The sequence below is a fragment of the Balearica regulorum genome, chromosome 12 (genome assembly GCF_011004875.1).
Source record: "Balearica regulorum gibbericeps isolate bBalReg1 chromosome 12, bBalReg1.pri, whole genome shotgun sequence".
NCBI classification, from domain to species: domain Eukaryota; kingdom Metazoa; phylum Chordata; class Aves; order Gruiformes; family Gruidae; genus Balearica; species Balearica regulorum.
In genome coordinates, this window is record NC_046195.1 from 13,271,058 (window position 1) to 13,296,880 (window position 25,823).

General features: G+C 37.1%; 1 protein-coding gene across 6 annotated transcripts in view; it reads left to right on the forward strand.

The window, feature by feature from the left end:
* ADAMTSL3 (ADAMTS like 3) overlaps positions 1-25,823 on the forward strand; it is a 186,723-nt gene that overhangs the window by 11,182 nt on the left and 149,718 nt on the right. For 5 of the 6 annotated variants that reach the window (XM_075764065.1, XM_075764062.1, XM_075764063.1 and 2 more), the window contains exon 3: positions 20,860-20,979. The exons of the other annotated variant lie outside the window; for it this stretch is intronic. In XM_075764065.1, the coding sequence (XP_075620180.1) occupies positions 20,860-20,979 (120 nt within the window). The remainder of the gene's footprint in view (positions 1-20,859; positions 20,980-25,823) is intronic. 6 annotated transcript variants of the gene reach the window in all.

Here is a 25,823-nt window from a genome sequence, read left to right on the forward strand (position 1 = left end):
CTGATGGGCTAGATGGATCCTTGGTCTGAACCAGTTCAGCTGTCCTTATGTCAAGTTGATATTCCTTGGAGCTACACTTGAGGATCGTTGAACTGGAAGTTAGAACCAATTCTAGACCTGCTGTCACTTACGACTCATCATTTAAATACTAACATTAAAGAAATACATTTTCCAGACTCCAGGTGTATCTGGAGATATGTCCTGGAAGCATAAGAACTTGCTCAAAACCTACATAGGTACCTATGTTCTGAGATTCTTTGTGTCTGCTTGGAATATTTTGTATTTTTTTTACAACATTGTTGTTAAATTTTTTCTTTACAGACATTTTTACTATGTTTCTGGTGCATTTTCAGATTTTAAAGTTTTGGAATGATTTTTAAAGTATGCAAGGAAATTTGGGCCATCTTTTTCACTTACTGGAGTAGTTCCTTGTTTTTAAACAAACACTAGTATTTTCTCCAGCAAGATAAATAGAGAAATGGCTTCTGATATTTTATAAAATAAGACTTGGCTTAGATTCCACTTTCAGTATGTGGTCAGTCCTTCTGTAAGACACAAATATTCCAAATGTTTTCCCTGCATGAGTGAGCACTTGCCTTCACCCTGGTGTGAAACTGCACACCCAAATGCTTTCCCCATTTCCTCTTCCTACCTCTTTCAGTTAAATTTAGAACACAATAGGTTGGTTAAAACTATAAGAAAACCTCCAGAATGCCATCTTAATTAATGTATGGAGTTTTACCATGCAGCTGTTTATCTTCTGCTAAGAGGAAACTATAAATGTATTTTTAATGCTGGGAGCTGGGCTTAAAATGCCATTACTTAGCCAGTGGGAATAGATTTGAAAATTAGTAAGCAATTAGATCAGTAGGCAAATACATTTTACTCTAATGTTGCAAGTCTCATGGGCCTTTCAAATATCCTGTTAGTATCACCTGTTCTTAACTTGCAACCTTTTAAATCTTTACCTAGTCTTAAATAGCAGTGCTGCTTTGAAAGGGAAAACTTTCTGTATATTTTAAATTTTTATTTATAAGCTGAATTTTATTTAAAAAACCCAACAACTTGCACAGTTTCTACAAGGGCAACAGAGATGTACTGGGAACACTAAACTTTTCTTGGAGAAAATTTCTTCCTGTAGATAACCATCTTGTGAAGGGCCTTAGCTGGGATAACAGAACACGTGGGTCTTGTTCTGATCTTTTGAACTTGCTTGAATTATGTCCTTAGCAAACACCAATGATGTATTTGTTTATAATTGCTTATTTTTCTTGCTGAATTTAGACCTCTGTGAGCCATTTGTCATATGTCACATAGAAGCCACTATTTAAAAATGGGGAAAATGGAGGAATTGTAGACTTTCTTTTTTATTTTTTCAAATGTTAAAGCCAGTCCTTGAGAACACTGAGGAAAAGACCTTGTCCTCTTCAGCTGTACTGAAGGAGTGTCCTATCATTCCTTTTATGCCAAAAGTTCACATTAAATCAGTGGTAGTATAAGGATTCTCAGCTTAGGCACTATAAAACCTCAGTCCTGAAAAAGATCCAGGCTGAGGAGCCCTGTGGACTTCATGAGATTACTGTGCCACAAGTGGGACCTTATTTTGTAAAATTCACGCTTTCTACTTCAACAGTACAATGTTCTGCACTTGACTAACAGTGCCAGTGAAGTCTGCAGGCACTTTGCCTGAGACATCAGTGGGAGTCTTTCCTGAGTAAGACCTGCCCATAGGAAGCAAACTGAGGCTGACTTTCATTAGTGCTAACTAGTTGGTTATCATATTTCCTGTTGTGTGGTGTGAATCATTTCATCTCTTCATGTAACTGCTATGGACAGATGGCATTTCAAACTGTGACTGCAGCTGTTAGTTTTCTTGAAAATTGGCTGTATTTATCCCTCTGGAAAAAAGAGCAGAGATAATAGAAAGATAATTTTCCTGTTGCTTTATAAACCTTGCAAAATTTGAAGTGATTTCCATTTTTTCATGTCACTTTTTTATTGTGTGTCATTGAAGACCATTTTATCAGGTGTTCCAGACCATCCCTGTTGGCAGGAATTTCTCTGAACTACTGCAGAGGGAAACATCAAAACCAGTCCTTAGAGCATGTATGCTATTTTTCAGGAGAACTGAAGCAGAACATGGAAATTCACTTTTTAAAAATTGATGTGACTTTTTGCCAGATTCACTATGTTCAGAAGATTCCTTTGAACCTTTTAAGGGGTTACACTCTCCACTGCATGGTGCAGTTCTGCTAATGAAAATAGAGGGAAACACAAGCACACCATAAATAAGGAAGATAGAGTTGATTTCTACATGTAGCATTTTGTCTGTGCATATGAAAATTGACATCATGGTGTTGGAATGTTGACCGTGTTTTGCATTTTGCTAGCTGCTTTTACTGGAAAGCGTGTGTTTCAAAGGGAGTTTTCAATTTTTATAAGTCTTTGCCTCCATAATAGCCCAGTCTTATTTTGAATGTAGACTTCAGCTATGAATAAAATTTAACTTATGAAGTAAGAGATTCCTCTGGCACAAAATGTGAAAGAATTATGCAAACATTAACTAGTGATGTGCATGTCTGGATCAGGATAGTCAAAGCCAACCTTTAGGTTCCACTGTTACCACTCAATATTGTCTTACTTTCTTCAAGAATGCCTTACTCTGAGAGTAAGGATATTGAGTCCTAAGGAACTCCTCTCAAGAAAAGCTGTATTAAGTGTGGAGAAAGCATAGCTGGCTGCACAAAAGCAGTCCTTTGTGGGGAATTTACACTAATGTGCTTTCTTAGCTCCAGATGGATCTGTGAAAGAAGGGAGCTGAAAAGTGAAAAAACAGACTAGCAGCAATGAAAAAGTGGCACTAGCCCTTCATCTTGAGAGTAATCATCCAGATAAAAATGGTAAAATTCAATTAAATTATCTTTCAGTAATGAGCTGGCCTCTCTTCAACCTTCATAATCCAACTCATTTTCCCAGAGTTTCAGGGTTATATACTCTTTAGAAAGTTGGCAACCCAAGTTTCCCATGTCATCAACTCTATGCAGTCTTCTGAGAGAAGAGTTTCCTGGTACAACATCCTTGCACCTGCTACTTCTTCCCCAGCTCTTCTCAAAATCAGACGACTTCAACCCCCTTCATAAAATTATTTCATGCTACTTATGCAGTTTACTAATTTTTATAATAATGTGATTCCCAAGTGATACAAGGCAGATCCAGTTCCATTAACCTGTCCTTGTGATGAAGGACCCAAATTCTTGGTGATATTTTCAGTGTCTAAGGTTGATGGGTTTGAATGAGTTAGACTTCTATATTCTGAAAAATTACATCTGCATCTCCAAGTTAAACCAAAGATAGCTAGTAATCTGTGAAAGTGTATATGCCTTTGCAGAGAAAAGCTAGCACATTTTTTTTTTAAAAGGAGCACTTAACACCTTGCTCTTCCGCAAGGTGCTGGAGTTGCAAAGGCTTTCAGTGGGATCAGTCTATTCATGGCTGCTACAGGGGCCACATAAGAACTCACATTTTTCAGAGACATGTCAACTGACTCACAGAGGTCTCACCTATCTGTTATTTTCCTACATCTTCTACACAGAAAAACCTTAATCCTTAACCAATTGAAAAAAATAATAATTCTTAATATTTCATCAGAACATTTCAATGTAAACACCTAAATTTGCATCTCAAATGTTCAATTATTAATTATCATGATAGCTACCTATGACTTTTATTGGTTATTTTTAGAATCCTATTTCAAGTATAGCAAGATTTGTGCAAGCTTTATTGTTAGGGGTGAAATTTAAACTTTGTTAGGATTAAGTGTTTAATAGTATAATTTGCTGCATATGTTGCAAATACAAGCTACTATGAATAGAGCCTCTGGAAAAAAAAAAGCATTTGATATGTTATGTATGGACTTAAATCCAATATGTTGTTATCTTTAACTAAAAGAAATTATAAGAGGAGATTTATAAAGAAAGGTTCATTCTATTAATTTTAATTTCTTTAAAACATTTCTCAACTGAAGTTGAATTTGGTTTCTGTATTTTGACTTTGTTTAAAATGAGCTGTACATAACTAACTTTGTTCCTTGAATATTATTCTGAAAGTGGTACAAGTTGGCTGTTTTCCATATACACGAGGAGAAAAATAGTAGCAGTAGATGGAATATTTAAGTGAGGTGCCCTGTTTTTCTATTTGTCCACTCACAGTAGACTTGAGGATTCAAGTGCAACGTTTCCTGTTATATTGCTTAATTTTTAAATATATTTTTTTATACCTTGTAAAGAACTGGGAGAAAGGCTCTCCCTTTTCTGCATGTCTTCGACTCCCAGCCTCCTAGGAATCAGTAGTATGGAACACATTGATTTAGAACAGGTATCAGGTTTTGGCTTGATGCTGAAGGAGCAAAACCAGGAGGGCAGCACAGCCCTGTGTTTTCCCAGTCTGCATGAGCCATTTGATTAATTTCTGAAATGCTGGTGATTGGTTTGGATTCTGATGGCTTCTAGGCAATTTGGAATGATTCTGTGTTTGTAAATGGTGGGAACGAATGGTTTGGGCTTATTTTGAGATTCAGAGACCATATTAAATCTTCTTGGCATAGGCATTTTGACTTGGCGATTTTATTATTGTCCCTACTTCCTTTTAAAGTGTGTAGTTACTTCTTTGAGGATTTTATTTTAGTAGGTAATCAGACTTTTTTGAGAAAATGGTCGTATTTTTTATAGAACAATTTGCAGTCAGCCCCTTCCTCTGTTATTAAAGCTGGAGTAACACAAAATGAGGGAAATTGCTGTATGCATCATCTTATCTCTAAAAGGAAAAGCACATAGGGAAGAGACAAATCTCACTCAGTCATTTTTGGATGGTTTTCTCCAAGAGGGCAACAAATGTCAGACCTTGTGTGGATGTGTAAGATTCCCTTCAGCCTTTCTACCAGGAACTATAAAAAGCTTGTATAAAGGCACAGAATAATTACAGCCTGAGTCAGGCCAGCAAGCTGGCTTTTTTCACTATAATCAGGATAAAAGAACATCTCTCTTGGCAAAAAGGACTGGGCTCTGAAATAGAGATGTTCTGGACTGATAATTCCAAGTACAGCCAAACTTGCATAGAAATACACAGGTTAAGATTTATATTCGGGTCTTGTTATTTAAAATGGATGCTGTTTAGGCTTCATATAATAACATTTTATTCTGTATAGAGTGCAGAGGAAGCCAGGCCTGTAAAAAGTGCGAATGAAAATAGGATTACTGCCACAGTTAACTTCAGCATGGCTTAACTGTGAGTCTGAGACTGTCTTATTGTTTACAATTTGTAAAGCAGTGGAGAATGTGAAGAGATGTATAATTATGCAGGACAAGAATAGATCAACTGAATCATTAAGAGCATGGTATTTCACACCACTGTTTGCAAATTCACCAGATCGTGTAGGTTCTAGTTTCAGTAGTTTCTAGTGTCATGGTTGTCTTCAGCCTGAGAAGTTGTAGCTATAAAGGGCAAAAGGAATCCTCTGCAATTAAATAAAAGGGCAGATAAATTTATTTCCCTGCCTTTGCACAGTGCATTGTTCTTGGATTCTGTCTGTATTTTGAAAAGTCTTAGAATGCTAAAGACAAACATATGAGAATCTGGAACTATGCTAAAGCTTTAGATATTGAACTGTTAGGGTTGGCCTCCTAGCTCACATTAGCTTGTACTGGCAAACTAAGAGCTGACTGCGGATAAGAAAATTCAGGGGAGGTTATTGCCACAGATCCATCCAAAAGTGCTCAGGAATACTTGAAAAATATTCTGTAGGAATAGTGCCCTTCTGTAAATCTTTAAAATTAAACTATGCTGTCAAGAATTCTGTTTAACCTTATGTGCGAATGGTAGCAGTAAAAGAGAATCTGCTAGGTATGCAAGAATAGGTGATTTTGCCTGTTGATTAGAAATCAGGCATGTATTGGGAACTGTGCATTTCCCCTTGCCCTTTTTAAAAGTAGTGAGCAGAGTATGTCCTACAAGAAGCATGACAGCTTTTCAAAAGACAAGGTCAAGTGGACAAACCAAGGTTATGTGCACTCTTTTAGAATTCAGTATATAAAAGCTGCTTTTGAAAAGCTGTTCCTTAGTAGCTGTCCTACTTCTGAGAAAAATAGTGGTGCTTTCTACTTTGCTGAAGCAGGGCAGGCTGAATGACTCACCTTCTAAAGATGTCTGTGTCACTTAGAGCTAATTGCTCATTTTGCATGCAAGACATGCTTTAAGAGATTTGATTGTACCAGTAGCAATAAGAGTCAGTCCCTCCACAACCCTTCCTGTACTGCTCAAGGTAGGAGAGCTTTCCAGTAGCTTGACTACAGCCTCTATTTTTAGTGTTCAGTTGTGTGTCTAATTTTTAGTTGCTGGTAGGTTCTGTGAAATGCTGGTAACTAGGTACATGCTGAAAAGTTATCACCTACAGTTACATTCTTCAAACTGCTAGAAAAGAGAAGGAAACAAGACTGTTTATCTTGCTAGCCATCTGCTATGCCATCATAAACTCCAATGTGGTATTCTGAAGGACTAAAATTGTTCTGTTAAATCTCCCGTAGAAAGATAATCATAATTGGAAAGCAATGCATGACTTATGACATGTCTCAATTCATCTGTCCTGGGAGCTATCCATTGTACATACACATCTGCTTCTGTACACCCACACAGGATGGGAAGATATTCTTCCACAGGAAGGTCTTCCGTTCCCTCAACATGCAGGTGGTATGTATTGGCAAATTGCATATTGTGGATACAGTAGCCAAGTTCCCAGAGTAATGCACACATAGTGAAGCAATTCACTCAACTTCAGCTGTTTGAACGAGAATACAAGATGGGTGACCAGGAATATAATCACATTGCCTATCTTTCAGTGTTCCTTCTGTGATACCTGTTTTAATTGCTTATACTTGCTACTGGTTGCATTTGAAATATAGACCATTAGAGGGTTAAAAATAGTATGTTAGTGAGATCAGTCACAGTGAAGACACTTGGTGCCTAAAATATTTAAAAAGAAAATGCAGAGCATTTAAGAGGGCATCATATTTTATTTTAAATTCCAAAACACTAGACAATGTCTTGCCTTCAAATTACAGATATTCTTCAGTGTTCTCCATTTTTCATCCTTTTTCTGTTGTCAGTTTGTTGATTGTCTTTCTGTAATCTGGCTCATTTTAAAACTGCTTGATGAAATTTTTTGGCTGGTTATGGAAGATGGGTGATAAAGTTGAAACTATCCTGATTAAAGGATGGCTAACTTGCTCAGCTGTGTCTTTTAACATTTCAGCAATTCCAGTTCATTCAGAGGATTTATTTCATTCTTTCCAGCAGCAGATCCTGTGTTTATCTTTTCTCACCTCAGTAAGAGCCCTTTCCCCTTCACCATATCAGTCCTCCAGCATTACTGTACACAGCATGGAGAAGAACAAAAATGAGAGTCATTAAACTAATGACCATTAGTCTTAAGTTGTCAGTGAACAGATGCCTGCAGTGCCTGTCATGTGAGCTCTTAATTGCTCTGCTTTTTTACAGCTAAAGCATAGTTATCTAAGTAGTGGCTTATTAGTAAGTGTACATGTGAAATACTGTCAGTTAATGCTAGTAGATGAATTGTGACCAGCAACGACAATCTTCAGACTAATGGTAGGTCCTCTTTCATATTTATTCTTTTCTGATTAGGAGTCCTTTTCTGGGGGGACTGTGGGGTGGGGTGTGTGTGCTTCTGCTTCTTTTGTTACATTATTTGCTTTTTGTTTACTTATTGAACTTTTTCTAGTCAGCCTTTGCTTTGTTAATGCTGGACAGTGTGTCTGGCTCAATACAACACACAGTTAAAACCTTGCCCTGCTTGAGATGCTTTCACTGGCAAGAGACAAAGTACACTTGGAGAACAACCATCCCCTGTTTCCCCCAAAAAATAAAAAGGAAATGAGAAAATGGATGGACCAAAGATATCAAGACTGGCATCGCTGAACTGAGGGAATAGTTAAGCTGAGATTTAAATGAGGCTGAATTAAATATGTAACTGTGTGGATGCATGCTTGGAGAAGTGAGTTGCAGTGTTTGAACAGTGGGCCTGGGTCTGGGAAGGCATTTGAGCAGCAGCAGATCAGGTGGGAAGGATCAAGATAGTCAGGCAATGATCTCACAGTGATAGATGAGAACAACAGAGAGGATAATAAGACAAAGATAATGTCTTTTGGGAAAAATGGCTTACTAGGAAGTAGCATGCTTTACCTGGTGGTTGGTGTATCAGTATTCCTGACATCAGTAAAGCACAAAAAGGTTAAAAGCTCTAGACTATTTGCCAAAGTGCATTTGACTTAGAGACTGCGTGCTATGAACAGTTTCTTTCGGGAATTTCTCTTTAAAATTATGCTGAAACAGGTGTGCACATGTGGAGGGTGCTTGGCTTGGCTGAAAGGCATTCACCTCATGTGCCTTATTAATAGCCTTAAACCAACATTCCTACAGCAGAGCCATGACCATTTAACTGCTTCCTTATTGTGAAAATGTGCCTGACCGAGTCAGTGTGCTAGGCTGCTCAGTCTGTAAACCCCGCAAAGAGACTTATTGCAATGGAGAAAGAAGAGTAGATGAACTGGGTTAATATCACTAAAATTATCAAGAGTGGTGGAAAACTAACAGTGGGAAAATCACGTTTTCTTCACCATGTGTTAGACACATTCATGTGCTGAGCTGTTGTAAATCATGAGTTAGCCTGAGAGTGAACATCTAGCTGTGGCATTTTCTACAGTCTAATTTCTTTCAGGTGAGAAAGTATTCATCAGCTAGAGGTAAGAGAGAGGAGAACCATTTTGATTATTTACACTTGTATTCAAGTTGGTCTGTCTCTGACTAGAATTTTGGGGCATGCCCCCAGCCCCTCTTTGAAGACATATTAACAAGATGGTCATGCTCAAAAGGGTGGATGAAGACCACTATTAACCCAAGCTCTCCTATTCCACAGAACAGCAGTACCAGGAGTGTGTTTATAAGTATTTTTGTCATTTGTGGGTGGTGTTAGGCCACCACACACCACCTTTCCCATCTTGTTTGAGGAAACGGGAGAAAATTATTTTTGATAATAAAGGACAGTGTAATATAGTACAGAACAACACTACAGGTTAATTCAAAGGCCTAGATCAGAAGCTAGGCAAATTCAGAGCAAAAATATACAGAATTTTAGCAATGAAGGTAATTAAATGTGGAAATAATGTATATATTAGGTATATTCCCTTTTCCTTGATACACTCTAAACTGACTGAATCTTTTAGAAAATGTTTCCTACTTTAAAAAGTGAGGAACTTGCTGCAGATCTGTGGCCAGTGTTGTACAGGTCATATTAGTGCCTTTGAAACGTACAAGAGAAATTCTGGCGCCACTGAGGTCAGTTCTCCATTTACTTGAGCAATTTCACTCTGTTAATCTGTACATGCATAAGCCTTTACACAGCCTTATCTATGTGTATTTATTTGTGGAAGTTACTGAAGTAGGTCAGCAAACACTGCTGATCAATAAAGATTTTTCTTGCCTCTTGTGTTGTTTTAGTTATTGTAGTATAGCTGAGTGACCTTTGTGGATAACATAAATATATCGTTTTTTAAAGGCAAAATGATTTGACTCATTTCTGATGAGGAATCTTGTCACCTTACTTTTCATATTACTGGATTATACTTGTTTATATGGCATTTACCAGACTCTGAGAGTCTCATTGACTGAGTGATGGTAGATGTTGATTGTCAGAAACTTTCTATCTCCCTAGTCTGTCAAAGTTGCTTACTTGCATACTCTCTTGGTTCTTGTACTTGAGTTTTGGGCTGTTTGATTTTCAAAATAGATGCACAAAAAGTGTATTTTCTTAGTCAGAAATTATTCCAGCTCTTGGTGACTGAAAGTTTCTCTGTTTCCAGGTCTATTTCTGTCAGGAGAATTTGTAGTCATTTACAGTAGCAGAGCAATTCCATACATTTCATCTGCCTGTTCAGTTCACGATCAACACCATGCTGTTGCTGATGACAATATTGCATAAACAGTATGCAGTGAAGAAAAATTACTAGTGCTAGGCAGGCTTTTTTGAGGGCTGAATACTTGCCAATTTTCCCCTGCCACCTGAATCAGAAGCAGATGTACCGAGATTGAGGGCAGGGAGAAAACTCCCTGTCATTAGCAATGAAAGGCATGGCGATGCCTTGCAATGTATGATAGTCACTGTTCAGCCTTTCCTGCATGATAAAGGTCTTTGTTTATAATTGTACTTGTGAACATCTTTAATGTCAATCTTCAGTATTTAGCTCTGAATTATATTGTGGTTTAGGATCCTTTTTTTTCCCTTAAGTACCGTGGTTTTAATACCATTCCATTGCCCCACACATTTCCCTTCTTTGTGTTTTCATTATGCAACAGGAATTCTCTTAAAAATCTGGATCTGCCACTAGTTCTAGCAGGTGTTTGGCTTCTGAGCACCAGAGTTTTTTTTTCCTTATGGAGCTTATGGATGAGAATTTCACTGCCCTTAGGCACAATTTCAGCTGAAGTATATGAAAAGCATGTTACTATGTCAGTTCAAATTATATCACTATTAAAGAAAAATCTCAAAAGGAAATTAAATACAAATAATCACACTAACATAACATAACATTAATAACATTAAGGTTATAATTTAAATTAAAAAGAATCAGGAAAATCTGAGTCAGGAGTCCCATGTCATTCTTAGCCAGACTCTCCTGAGAGCAGCCATTGTAAAATGAGGATAATGACAACTGTGAGTCATAAGAGATCTCTTGATGAAGAATATTATAGTATATCAGTGTATTTTCTAATTCTGTATAATATATTGTATAGGAACACTAAGTATTGTGTCAAGTCTTGTATGCTACTTTATCTCATCATTAGCCCATTTATCTGATAGTGACCAACAAATTTTTTTGCAGTACCCAACAATGTGCTAGGTCCCATTTTGCTCACACATAAATATGTGAATTGATAGCCCCCTGGATTGTGTCCTTGGTGTGTTTAAACCCGCATATGGAAAGGTTGGCCATATCTAGCTGAGGATATTGTTCCTTATATCCTCCATCCTGCAGTCACCTCAGTGTGGGCATGTCACTGCAGCCAAATGAAAACAAAGGGACATTTTGCAAGTGCTGTGCAGAATTGCTTATAAAATGGTGCCATGAAGTTTCACCTGCCCAAAATTCTTGCTTTGTTAGCTTTTAGGAGGCTTCCTGATAGATGTGACTCTTGGGAGCATTCATACCTCTTTACCCTTTCTTTAGCATTATTAGAGCAATTATCCAGTCTGGATACTGGGGAAGGGGATGAGAAGGAAGTAATTTGTTAGAAAAGTGATGTTGCCCTTGCAAACCTATTGGATGCTATTTATCTCACTAGTAAAGGATTAGGCACCTGCACCTCAGCCTCTCATTCATCTCATGTGGCCCACAGTCATCAAATTTTTTTGTGTGTTACTGAATAATCCTGAGGTCTATGTTAATGCATGGCCTGCCAAAGCTACTAAAGTGTCTCGCTTGCCCCTCTATGATAGAGGCTCCTAGTGCTCAATGAAGGAATTGAACTATATCCTTTCTCATTTAATTTTGTTCTATTACTCCTTAAGCAATGGAATCTTCATTCAGTGCACGTATTGATTTGCTGGGCTTTATAATTCCACTGCCTCTGACTGTGATCTTATGTAGCCATAAACTATGCTGCATTCTTGCTTTTTGTAATAAAGCTGCTGTTCCTCAAAGATTATGCTTCCAGTCTCCTCCAGTATGTCACTGGAGCTGCAATTGTGTCCATAGATAAACAAGCAAGATTGTTTATTTCCTGCAAATGAGTCCATTCATTTGTTAGCTTGTCAGTTTGGCAAAATAATTCTTTCACCATGTGGTGTTCATGATAAAGGACACTAACAAAACTTTAAGAAAATATTACAGATTATCCTGGTTTCTTTGCTAAGGATGCTGACAGTACTTCTGTAGCATATTTTTTCTCTGGAGATCATAAGGACCTCTAGAAACTTTCAATGAATAAGAGAGAAATAGTTTCATGAGAACGTGCTCCAATAATGCTGAAAGGACTTGATTTATGACAAGAATTTTACCAATTATTAGGTTACTAAACAAAGAATAAAAAGAGGCTTTTGTTTGGAATAGTGGAACATATGATGAAAGAAGGGATAAAAAAAATCTTTTTAAAGACTTGTCACCTATGCGTCTTGCTTGCAAGACTTTAAAAAGCAGTTACAATGAAATAGTATTTTCTGTCGCATTTCCAGACTTTTTAGCAAGATATTCTTTCCCTTTTACTGTTTTAAGCACAGAGGAGTGTTCATGAAGAGGATTTTAGTAAAACTTCAATCTTTTAAAAAAAAAAAAAAACACAACCAAACAAAAAACCTGAAAACATTCCCCAACCACTCCCCTGCCCCCAAAAGCACCAAGCCTCAGAGAATGTGCAGGTAGAATCATCCTTCACCATTAAAGCTGTTGTTAGAATTTCACGCTATCATAAGGCAGTGCTTTATTTAAGTTAAATTATTGAACAAGACGTTTATATAAAACACATAAACAAGTAAAGAAACAGAAAAATGTGATGGAGCAGTCAAGCTGTGCACAGGAGGAATGAGTTCGAGAATGAATTCCTTTCCCTCCATACAGCAGGTACAGTTCTTCCTCACCATACTGCCAGCTCATCTCAGCCTTTCAACACTGATGCCACTGGAATGCTTAATGCAGCTTCTCAGCATCTGTAAGCTCCAAAGTAGACATTTCACTATGCTGGGAGTATAAGTAGTATCACCACTGTGGCAGGAAGTCAGAGGACAGGGATTAAAATTACTGGGGTTTTTTGTTATCTAGTTTCTTCTCTTCCTACTGGTAAATCCATACCATTGCAAGCCTTTTTTCTTGTTCTTTAGAATAGGCTTGTACACTTTGTATGTGAAACTTTACTCTCAGTGGTAATAGCAATACCCAATTTCATAGTATATGTTTTATCCATATGCTATAAAATTGCTTTTACGTTGGCTCTAAATATTGTTGTGCCCATTCCCCCAAGGCTAAACTAAAGACTTAGGGAGATAATTGGGCATTGCAAATTTTAAAAGTAGAATCTGATCCTCAGTCGCTAACTTTCTGACAAAAATTGGAAATGAACTGCTCTGGGGTCATCTTGTCTGAGTGCTGTATTTTTCACCTTGGCCCTTATTTAAGCAAAGCTAGAGAGCGCTGAGTATCTAGTACTATTCACAGTCCTAATAGTAAGTGTTCTATTGCAAGGTATGTTGTCCTGCTGCAGAGATGCTTGGGCCCTGGTTCTGTAAGGATGTTTGTGGGAACTTTGCCATTGATATCACTGGGAGCAACTTCAGTCTGCTAGTGCAGCTCATTTAAAAACAAATATTAGGCACATCAATCCTTTGGAAAGAAGGCAGAGTCTGCCTAACACAGAGTTTAGAAGCAGCTTCACTGGAAGAAGGAAAACTCCAGGATTCACATTTCTTTTGGAAATATGAGAGAGGGGTAATATTTAAGCTGGGTTTTGAAACTAAATGAGATTTTGGCTAAATACTACTGCAGCCTTTCAGTGAAAAGTTTAATCTTTTAGCCAGACCATAGTAAGAGAAAACATAAGTAGTTGTTGATAAATATCCAAAAGCTTAATCACTAGCATAAATTTCAGAAGGTACAGAAAAAGATTTCTAAAATGTGTTGATCCCAGTCTGTAGCCCAAGCTATGCCAAAGAAAATGTATTTACATTTAATCAAGAAAAATTTTGGTAGAAATATTTTTTGAAAAGACTGAAAGAGACTGTCTTAATTTAAAACCAAAATGATCCCCATTGTCCTTCTTGTGTTCAGTGTTGGTTTTAATTTGTACAAACCTACAGCATGAAAAAAGTTTTAGAATGAGCACTGTTGTTTTGATGACATGATCTTAAGTACATTCAAGTCAGTGGAATGACTCCTGGTGCTTGAATGGGCACAGAATGGGTCTGGTTTGAGCAGCACAGATAGTGTAGACAGTTGCTTTCTTGCAGTTGTGAATATTATTTATGTTATAGCTTAAATTCAGTTTTCAATAGGAGACACTATTCAAGCCATAGCTGAACTTTCAGTTTCTAAGTTGCTTGCTGGCAGCATTTTATTGTGTCATAAATAGGTGGCTTATGTAAAATACTTACAAATTGTCTTTACTTATCTTTGTATGTATCTTCAAGTTACAGGCAAGTAACTTGATTTTCCCATCTTGTTTTATTTCTACATGTTCTAAACAGGTCTAGAATGAGAGATGAAAGGAAAAAAAATCATTAGATTTGGGCTTAAATCAGACAGGTCTGAAGTCTGCCTTTAACTAAAACAGAGCATGCACCGTGGAAAAACAACCCTTGAGTCACACATTTGAGCTCTGACCCCAGAAGAAATTTTGTTTCAGTCTTTCAGGTTCTCTCATCATGTCACTTGTGACTTCTCTGATGAAGCCTGACAGTCATGTTCACTGTTTCAGGGTTCTTATATGAAGAAGTGTGTGGCTTTCATTGGCTCAGCTGAGCCCTTTGTCTTTTTCAAGAAGAAATTATGTTTATTGTTTAATTCTGGTTTGAAATGCTGGCCTCTCAGTTTTAATATTAATAATTAAATAATTGGCCTTGTCTCCAGAAATACTGAGCTGCTGGCAGCTTCTGTGGAAACAGTTCACTTGCAGGGTCTTTAAATGTTTTGGAGCGTCTAGCATTGGGAAGTTGTTTTTGTAAATCTTGGCCATGAGTGAAGCTAATCTGAGTCTTACTAGATATTTATTCATCAGGATTGCTTGCTCTGGAGATATCTGAAGTTCTGAACTGTTAATGTGACTTTGTTTATCTACTAACACACTACTTCATGTTTTGATGAAGCTAGAGTGCTATGCTCTATCTAGCATTTTTGTACTGGAGTCCTTGAAAATCCATTAAATTGAACTGCTACTTAGCTGGTATATTACTTCCCTGGTGCGTAAATCATATGCTACAGCAGCTTAGTAGACAGATATTTAACTTGAATTAAATCAGAAGGCACACATTTTGCTATATGATTGGACTTGCCATGCATATTAATCTGACAAACATGTATTTACGAGTCATTATGAATGTAGGTAGTTTTTCTCACTTTATCTGCTTTTCCCATCTTTTTCCCTAAAACAGTGATTTTTGGAAACTTAACACTCTCAAGACCTTGCCCAATTTCCCCCTTCCAACAAGTACTAATCAAAGAGCCACAAAACTATGAGAAGCAAAGTGGCTTCACTGTGCTGGTCTTTTTATAGAATTTGTTTCGGGCAGGACAGTGCAGTAGTGCATAACTATGAAGCTTTAGGTGACTGGACCTTTAACTTTTGTCTGTTCCTCTTTTAAAAAACAAGATATTGAGGCAATTTCAGGAAGAGTGTGGTATTTTATCATCTTTGGCATTTTAAAATAGATAATTTTGAAGTTTTCATTTTCTTCATTATGCAAAGCAGTTTGTTCTCATGCTCCCAATTTTAGCAAACACAGAAGCTTAGTTAGGGAATGACCGATTTACATCTAGGTAATGCTGATTTGCATTAAGATGTGTACATAAGAGCATGGTTGTTATTTTTCTCTGGATGTGGTTCTTGGTGGCAAGAAACTCTAAAATTAAAAATTCCTCTGTACCTGAAAGATTAGTGTTTTATTTCCAATTATGTTCAAGTCATTTCTCTGAGACATTCCATCTCTGTTTTCTCATCTTCTTGACCTTCGCAACTCAGACTTAGCAGAAAGCTCACTTTCTAAAGCTGCTGCTGTTTATATATAAATATGGAACAATTACTTTCCAGTCTCCTGGTGACTATGATTAAATAGAATAGTGGCATGTTATTATGAGGTTCAGTTGAACTTTGTCATAGCCTTTGTATCAAATGATCTCTGAAAACTGTAGACTAAACTACATTTTTAAATTTATCTGAAATTACAATAACAGTTTAAATCCTTGGATGAAATTCTTAATCTGTACCTTGGAAAGAATGACCAATGATTAATATCTGTAACTTAGTCATAGGGAAACTACATTTTAGTGATTGCTCTGATTTGATAATTACAAGTGAGTATTGGATGGCAATAGTTAATATCAATCCTGGGTATCAAGGAAAAAGAGTTTGCCTTATGTAGTGTTTTGAGTGTACTAACAGGGTTCCTTTCAAGTCAAACTGAACCAGAAGATGTGCCCCAGCAGCACACCTACTGTGCTTCGGTCACTAAGAGATACTCCATCTGTAGGATTGACTAGACCTTGTTTAAAATAAGCCCCTCTCACTATGCTTTGTGTGGGCATTTGGTCCTTCATGCTGTTTTTATCTGCAGATTCAGTCCTACTTGGCCATGCTACTTGCTAATGTCAGTATTGGCTGGGAAGCATTTGGTAATCATCCCTCTTACTTGCAGTAATAAAAAAAAATAATCCTCAAGTCCAGCAACTTCAACTTGGGCAGATGCTTCTAGTCAGAGTAGTACACAGAGCAATGAAATTGGGCAGCAGTAAAGATGACAACATGCACGTCTCGGTGGAGGGAGATCTACAAACCAGAGGCTTGGATAGAAGCTATTCATTTTCTCTTCTGCAATGGAAAGTGGAACAGTAATTTAGTCTTTAAGCACTCAGGTGGGGAGTGATGAGTGAGGAAGCAATCACAACCTGAGATCAAAGCTGTGCTCAGAGCATCAGCCTTTGAATAAGAATGGTGCTATTTTACACTTCCCAGAACCTACATACATTATCTATTTATCAGCGTAGTTCTTGATCACATAGGTAGAATGATGTAGCATGGAAGACTTTTTCAGTTTCTGACTAAAGTTACATGTTCTGATCAACCAGTACTCAGATTTTCAAACACCAATCTGTTTCCAACTTTTAAATTTTCTTCTTTGTCAGTACAGTAGTACACATTTCCTTGCTACCTGATATATTAATTTCAATGAATTTTATGCAGTGATTAATATTATTATATCTGGTTTGGCTACATTATCACTTTCTACTGTCTTCATATGCTTAAAATAATAAAAGCTGGTTTAAAATGCCTGTTCTAAATCTTCAGTGTACTTGTAATTTGACACGTTTGACTTAAAGCTATTAACATTAAACTGGCTATTAAACAGACTTAAAACACTAGCATGAAATGTAACTGTTTTCTGAAACTTGCACTTGCAGTCTTTAGTTTAAAACATGAATTTATATTGGATTAGGTAAGTCATTCAGAGATGATCCCAAATATCCTATAAACCCACAGACTGTTGAAATTTGAATTATGTTTAAGCAAAAGTGCCCATAGAAATATAAAAGCCTCACAAGGAACATTGGTAGATTCCTCAGTGGGGAATAAAGTGGACTAAGTGGAAACAGTACGTTTTGTGTTTGGTACAATGTATGAATGAAAGTGCATTGGACAGATCCAGATTATTTGAAGGCACCTATATCTAGAGGGGAAAAAATGTTTTTCTGCTACTTTGAGTTGATACAAGAGAGTTCTTTGAGAATTTGAAGCTTTGATTATTTTTTTAATGAACCTCTTCGTTTGGGTTAGCAGTTGTAATTACTTGGCTTCAACGTCAGCTTGGCATGAAAACTGGTAGTGTGTTCTTAGTAGATTTTTAATTTAATGCTTTGCTGCGTTATTTGTTACTCTAGTTATACTAGGTAAGTAGCAGTACCTATTGCTGTAGTTAGCAGATCAGTTTCCATTGTAACCTCCTGTGTAAGCTTATGAAACATTCATCTTTTGCGTTGAATTTTTCCGTGCTTGGAAGCCAGATTTAGCTTGCCTTAATCTAGCAAGCATTCTTCTGCTTCTCCACTGGCTAGCTGCTTATTAGCTTTTAATATGACAATTGAATATATGTGAGAAGCCCTTAGTTTTTCATGTTATATTTATTAAATTTTTATTTCAGCTTCAGATGATGGCATCTTCTATATTCAAAACATAATACTGACGAATGTCTAAAGACTTTCTATTTTAAATGTTTAGCTTATAAAAATGAGAAACACAAGCAAGCTAATCGCTACATATCCCACTGACAAATTTGTTTATGGGATTAAGCAACAGGATGATATATACATTTATCTAAGTAGTGTGGTGGGGTGATTAGGATTCTCTTCTGTCTGTAAATTAGGCAGCTCTTTCAAAAATACTATTATAAATTGCTAGCACTTAACACTATTCTTTTTCAGAGTATTTTACAAATATAAACTAAACTTTACAATACACCAATTAATATAGGTTAGTTGGTGGTGTAATTGTGTTTTAAACCTGGGGAAACTGAGGTACAAATGTGCACTACTTCAATCCAGGCCACTCGAGATTTAGAACGCATATCTCTTATCCATTAGTCCTCTGCTGAAATCACAGGATTACATCATTGCTATATTCCCTCACGTAGGATCTATCGATAGCCCATTGAAACCAGTGGGGAAAAATGCCAGATTATGTCAGCCAGTTTCATGTCTGGGTTATACTTAACGTGTCAATGCTTGCATCGACTGCAGCCAGCTTGGATTCAGCATGAAGCATAACTGTGGACCTCTCTCAGTTGCTTGATGGGAAAACTATTGTTATCAAATGTAGATTTATTCTCCATATTTTATTATTTAATTCTACATAAATAAAGTCAGTTGGCTAAAGCGTACAAGTGAGTCCACTGCTATAATAGGCTTTATAGAAATGTCATGATAACATGATATGAGCATGAATTAGTCTTATAGAGGCCTGATGAAAAAATCCTCTTTAAAATCTTGTTCAGTCTTGCATGCTAAAATAAGACCTTTTACCCCAGTCTAGACATGTCCTTTGCAAGCTATTTCTAGTTTATGTGAAGATTGCTTGATTTAAAACAAGTATGTTAATTTAATGCTGTCACGAATGACAGGGTTTAGGGTCTGAGAAGCTGACAGCTTCTTTGCAGAACAGAGTAAGCAAAAGCAACATAAGCTTCTCCAGGCCCATACTGTGAATGACATGTCATCTGCTTTTTATGAGATAAGTTGAGCTTCAGAAAGTGAACTCACTGCAAGAGAGAAACTGCAGAAGGTCTTGCCTTCCTTTTCCACCACAAACTGGTTGAATTATGAGGATTACTTTTGAAATCTCTAGTTACTGGCACTGAAATTACACACCTATATTTGGTACAGTTGTAGCCAACAGTCTGGGAACTGGTTGATGGCAACTGCTAGTTTTCATGTAAAATTACTATGTATATGTCAAAAATACAACAAACAGTTTAATTAAAATCCATTTGTTAAGTTGACTCATTGGTAAATGTCCAGCAGTAACTTGTACATTTCAGGGCTTCTTCCTTGAAAGGTTTCAACCTTTTGGAAGGTAATTTTCATCCCCTTGCCCTTTCCACTCTCCCCCTTACCACAGCTGGACTCAATATACTGCATTCAAATGATGATTGCTTATTTTCTCTAGTATGCAAACCAATCCGCTTCTCAGGTAGAGTTACAATGTAGTAGGAATGAGGATATAAGTGTCTGTGCAGTATATTGGCTATATATCTGGAATGCTTTAGACCTACAACGCAATGACAGGATATTCAACCAGCAAGTGTTCAGTAAGTCTAGCACATTCCAGGTGTGTTATGGTTACTGAACATGCACAGATCAGTTAAGCAAAAGCCATTTGTCTAATAGGGCCCAGGTGTCAGACAGCCCAGCTGGAGGTACTGACTCTGGTTCTGACAGAATTAGCTCCTCTGTAGCTCAAAATGGGCCCTTCTTCCTCTCCCAGTCTGTTCTCAAGTGCTCTTCATTAATTGTGAATAGTGTACAGAACTAATATGGACCACTGCCTGATGTTCACTCCAGTTGTTCCCTGCTCCCTTCTGATTTCTTCTTTACAGTAATTTCTTTCTGCAGGATAGGAAAATAATTCATAGAATCATAGAATGGTTTGGGTTCAAAGGGACCCTAAAGCCCATCTAGTTCCAACCCCCCTGCCATGGGCAGGGACACCCTCTGCTAGACCAGGTTGCCACAAAGCCCCATCCAACCTGGCCTTGAACACTTCCAGGGATGAGGCATCCACAGCTGCTCTGGGCAAGCTGTTCCAGTGCCTCATCACCCTCATACTGAAGAATTTCTTCCTAATATCTAATGCAAATCTACTCTCCTTCAGCTTGAGGCCATTCCCCCTTGTCTTGTCGCTCCATGCCCTTGTAAACAGCCCTCTCCAGCTTTCTTGTAGGCCCCTTCAGGTACTGGAAGGCTGCTCTGAGGTCTCCCTGGAGCCTTCTCTTCTCCAGGCTGAACAACCCCAACTCTCTTGGCCTGTCTTCATTGTGTCATGGTTTCATAGGTTACCCTAATTTGAGGAGGCTGGACTAGATGAGCTCTCAAGATGTCTTCCAAGCTGAGTTATTCTGTGATTTTGTCTTTGTACCTTCCTGTAAGGATAGATATACTGTATTTAACCAAAAGCCCATTATCTGTAGCAGCTAGTAACTGTCTAGTGAAGTGTATAAGGAAAAAGAAAGTATAGCTTAATGTTGCTGTTCCAGTATGTTTTTCACAGTGTCTTTCAGCAGTGATGGTTGATAAGCCAGAGATGGTATCTTTTTGTTTAATAGATGATTCTGCTATTGAGGCATCTTGTTTGGTTTTGGACCCCTGTAAACATTTGACATATCCTTGTCACAGACCTCTGTAGCAAAGTATCCACTCAGAAAACGCATAATTTTCTTTTTCCAGAAGTTTGTGACTAGTCTTTATAATTATGTGCATAGAGTTTTTTAAAATTTTGACTTGTGTTTGTAGTAGCTGTAACATGACCTTTCTGAATCTCTTACAGACAAGAGCAGAGCAATCCCAAGGTGCATACTTCTTGCCTGAGTTTGCACTTTCTCCACAGGGGAGTTTTCTTGAGGATACTACGGGGGAACAATTCCTCACTTACCGTTATGATGACCAGGTCAGTATGCCATATGTGAAAATGATAGAGATTGTCACATTCACATAACTTTGAGGTATAGATTACTGTGAAACAAATTAAGAAACAAAGTGTGTGTTATCTTTTGAGGACACATCAAGTTTATAGCAAATTGAATGGTAACACATTATATGAAATGAATAAGGCACTTAATTGTAGAAATAAAATATCAAAACCACTTATGGAAAATACTATTAGGATGCAGTGGAGACAAAAGCAACAATGTCTTAGTGATGTGTTAATAGGTGTTTATAGCTAGTTTTGTACAACGTGTAAGATTAGAGGTGGTTTTCCTTTCTGTGAATTGTTTGACCTATTCTAAATTGTTTTATTTCATGGATAAGTCAGTATAAGGCAGATCTTGCATTTGCCAGCTTGTGAAAAGTCAGCACACTTTATTTCATGAAGTTTTCAGAAGGGAAGGATGAGTGAATTATACAGAAACAAATGCAAAGTGTAATAACGGATGAAGCAGAGTGTTTAGAAAGCAACAAATCATGTATTTTAAAGTTAAAGATCTTTAATGCTTTCTCCAGACCCATAGAAACATTATGTTAAACATGGAATAGAGATATAAATGTAAAGAAAGCAACATGAAAAAAAAAATGCTGTTAAGCTTGGCAAAGATCTAAAGTAAACCTAGGAAATCTGTGGCATTCTGTGGAAATTTACTCATAACACAATGTGTTCCAAAGTCAGTTGAACTTCACATCAAAACTGTCTGAATTACATTCATAGACACTTAACAGTATGGTTCTTAATGTAAGGGGAGGGAATTTGTTAGGAAACACTCACTGTAAAAGTGAGAGAAGAGCCAAACTTGCCCTGCACTCACGAGGTATGGTTCTGTCAAGTGATTGGCAGCTTTACTTTGAAAGATGGTCTCCTTGCAGGAGATACTTTGAGAAAAATAGTTCGCTCATCACTACTCTGAAGAAAGAAGGGAACTGAGATGAGTGTTAAAGCTTTAGACTGAGTACCTTTTTAGGAAGACAAAAGCAAACAGAAAGGATACAATAGAAAGCATGCTGAGCTACTGTAAATTACTTTAATTTAGTTTAAATATATTTACAATAATTCATACTTTTGCTACCCCAGAGGGACTTATCAACAGAAAAGGTACTTACATAAAATGTCCCCAGGACCAAATGCTTGGAAAAGCAATAACTTACAAGACAGTAAAATGCTGCTGCAACTCTGGCTGCATTTAATGACAGTAGTCGAAAAACCCTATAAAGGTTATACACTTTGATCAAAATAGCTTCCATTAAATGGAGAAGATGAATCAAACGTATCAGAGGGATAGTCTGTGTCTTTGAATAGATTGTTTGGACTGTGTCAATAGCATGACTGGTTAAAACGCAAAAAACCCTCCAAAACCCCCTCAAATACCAGCATAGCTCTATACAAAAGACAGTTCCAGGCTCAATTCCATTTGATGGAAACTTTTCCATTAATTCCATTGGGATCTGAGTTGCATGTCAGATATGGTCAGCTTCTGTTCTTTCACAAATGTGATTCAGCTTTGAAGCCTGCTTTTCCCAGATGGTCAGTGAGCAGTATGAAATTAAGTTTGAATTCTTGGAACTCAAAATGGTGCTAAAATATCAGAATGTTAAAAATACAAGCAACTACATTAGTAGTAGTTTCTTTTGAAAGGCAATTCAGTCCTTAAGCATTATTTACTAAAAAATATAAATACATTGAATACAGATGGGAACGGATCTGTATCTCTAGTTTACCTTTCTGTGAGTAAACCAAGAATTCTTCAGTAAATATTTAACTTTCTTAACTTTCTAGGACAATCATAGGATTATAATAATGTACAGTTATAACTTACTTATGCTGAATTGTTCATACAAAACTCAATTTTATAATGTGGTCAAACTGAGCCAGAAAACTTGAATTTTTCTTGTTTTCTGTGTTTCATTCTATACTTTTGTACAACATTTACTCTATGAATGGAAAGAAGTCTTAAACCAGAGGGTGAAAATCCTTCATCAGATAATTTCTTGAATTTTTGTAAGCTGGTATGAATAGGCTTGATACGTGGTAGTTGTGATAAGGATATGCAAGTGAATAAAAAGAGAAATGTACGTACATCAAAAGGCCATTTTTAATTACCTATTGTATCCAACATGGAAATGGAATCAGTACAGGAAGGTAGCCACATAATAAAAGAGCAGTCATATCTTCTCACACAACTTCAATTTCAACAATTCACTTTCTGTCCTGCCCCACTGTGAAGGGGTGCTGGCCTGTGGGAAATACATTCCTTCTTTTTCCCTGAACACCAGAACTGTCCTGTGGGTATCCCTACAGACTCCTAGTGTTCCTGAACATCCTAAGTTACACTAACTGAGCTAAAAATTGGACAAGTGAAATAAACTTGTGCACTTGACCCCAACAAAACAAGAGATAAGTCTTACCCAATCTGTTGTGAAGACCATGCCTCTGTCTTTATTCACGGAAGGGAGCAGAATAGATAAAAGGGATGAGAGGCTCCTAAGACACTGACACAGAGAAGGTCACGGAGAAGAGAGTGGGTTACAACCTCTGTTCTTTTGGCTAGCTGGCAAGATGTCGAGACCCTTGCAGGAGAAGTGATCCTTCTATATCTTCCCAAGCGTGCTTTTACCCCTTGCACTGTTCCTCATATCCAGGCCAAAAAAATTTCCAGTTTGTTGGGATAGATGGATATTATTTTTATGTAGCAGCATCATCATTGTCATGGTCCAAGATTAGTTTCCTTACATTCTCCAAACACAGGAATGTTTCAAAGGGGTTTTCTTTGGCTGTTGTGTGTGATATTTTTCAAACAGGGAGCCAGTTTAATCAGCATCATTCATTCCTTTGTTAGTAAGTAATCTCAGTAAAATAGAACTAGTTGTTACTTAAATATTCAAAAGTATTTGCTATCTGACAAGACGAACTTACAGTTTGAAATGGAAGATGAGTAAATATTAATGGGAACACACTGTACTCTGTTCTAGCTCAGCAAAATTACATATGGATTCATGTTGTACATAAAGATAGTACATTTTGTTCTGGTTTAATCTGGCAGGACTGTGTTCTCATTTTTGTACGGGATTGCACTAACCCCATTGCATATTCAGTTGCTATGTGTGTACTTAAGAATTACATGCAGATGAAATTCTTTGGCTAGGTATTTTCAAAATTCAGTGAATATATCTTTTTTTACCCCCTCTATGACTACAGAACCTTATAAGACCTGATTAGATACCGCCAACTTTATTCACTGAGATGACATCTAGACAGAATGGTACATTGTAGTTTTAACACATTTAATGCTTTATCTTTAGGAAAAAAGAAAAACAGTGTTTCAGAGCAAATACTTTTGAGGGCTCCCAAAGAACAGAAATGTAGAAATGTTTACACTAAGCATTTTCTTATAGCTCCTGCATTGTTCAGCAAGCTATGTCTTGCATCAGTGCATTGCATACTGCATTTCTAAAATTCTACTGAGTCAATGTAATTTAAATCTAACAGTACCAAATAGATTTTGATGTGTCGCCAAAGACTTCATTTGCCATTAGAAATTTGAGACTGAAAAAAAATATGCCGGTCTCATATCATTCTTGAATGAGTTTTAAAATAAAGAAGTAATAGCCCTTCCCCCAGCTTGGAGATATGAGTTGAACCTTGCCATAAGGAATAGTTTCCTAGTTTTCTTTTGATTTCTTTTGGCTTTTCACCTTTTAATCTACTACAAGGAATTTTTTTTTTTTCTTTTCCAGAATACTAGTAGTACTGGAAAGCTTTCTTGCAGAAATAAAATGTTCTTGTTTTCTGACACTTAAGGTATTGCTTCCAAGTACTAAAACCATTCCATATGACGGACCACCAACAAGGACAGCAGTGAAAACTTGGTTGGGCTGAATATGTTTGAAGTACCTTTCCACTTTGGCTGGCTGAAAGAGACTGCTCTTGAAGGGGGAAGGAAAGAAAAAAGAAAAAGAGGTTATCTTCTTTCAAGTGAGAAAATGTTTGCTTGACCAGTTAGTTTTCTAGCTGACCTTGCTCCTTCTAAGTTTTACAATGTTTACCAATTTAAATTCATAACAAGGAAGTCCTTGTTATGAATTCCTTCAGGAATTAGATACGTGACACTAAGGAGTCCAATTTTGGCGAAGAAATGTAGTGTTTCTAAACAAATATTAAAAAAAAAAAAAATGCAGCCAGGAAGAGTGGTAAATATTGGCATCTTGAAACCACCCAGCAAGCAATTAAAATAATGAAATTCTGCACTTCAGACTCGCAAGTGTTTAGCTATGCGAGGTAAGGTAGAAACCCATGAGTCTGTTTCCAAATAGATTTGCAAGTTGTAATACACAGGCTGAGGCTGGTACGTTTTTTTTAATAACTAGCCTTTCTTTGGGTTTGCTAGAAAAGTCTGCTATGAAGTGAATGCCAAAATTGGGAGAGTAAATACTCTGATATATGCCTTGTCCTCCACAAAAGAAATAATCTGGCTTGGTTTCTGCTTTTTTTGGGTGTGTGTGGGGAAGAAGGATAGTATTTAAAGGGTTAATTAAAAAAAAAAACACCCAACAAACCCAGGATCTGGATGACTTTGAAAATTAATGTAGAAATAAACTGAGGCAACCTATTCCACTTTTTTATTTGCAGTCAGCTAGCAGTATGTGGTGGTTTTTTTTTTTTTGGTTGTGAAAATTTTTTCATATTGCATAAAATAAACTGAAGTTGTCTTATGCATCCAGCTGGGCTGACAGCCATTTTCCCCCCAATTTCTCTTGCCTGCTTTCCCCACTCCACCTGCTGATGATTGCCATCCTCCCTGGTCT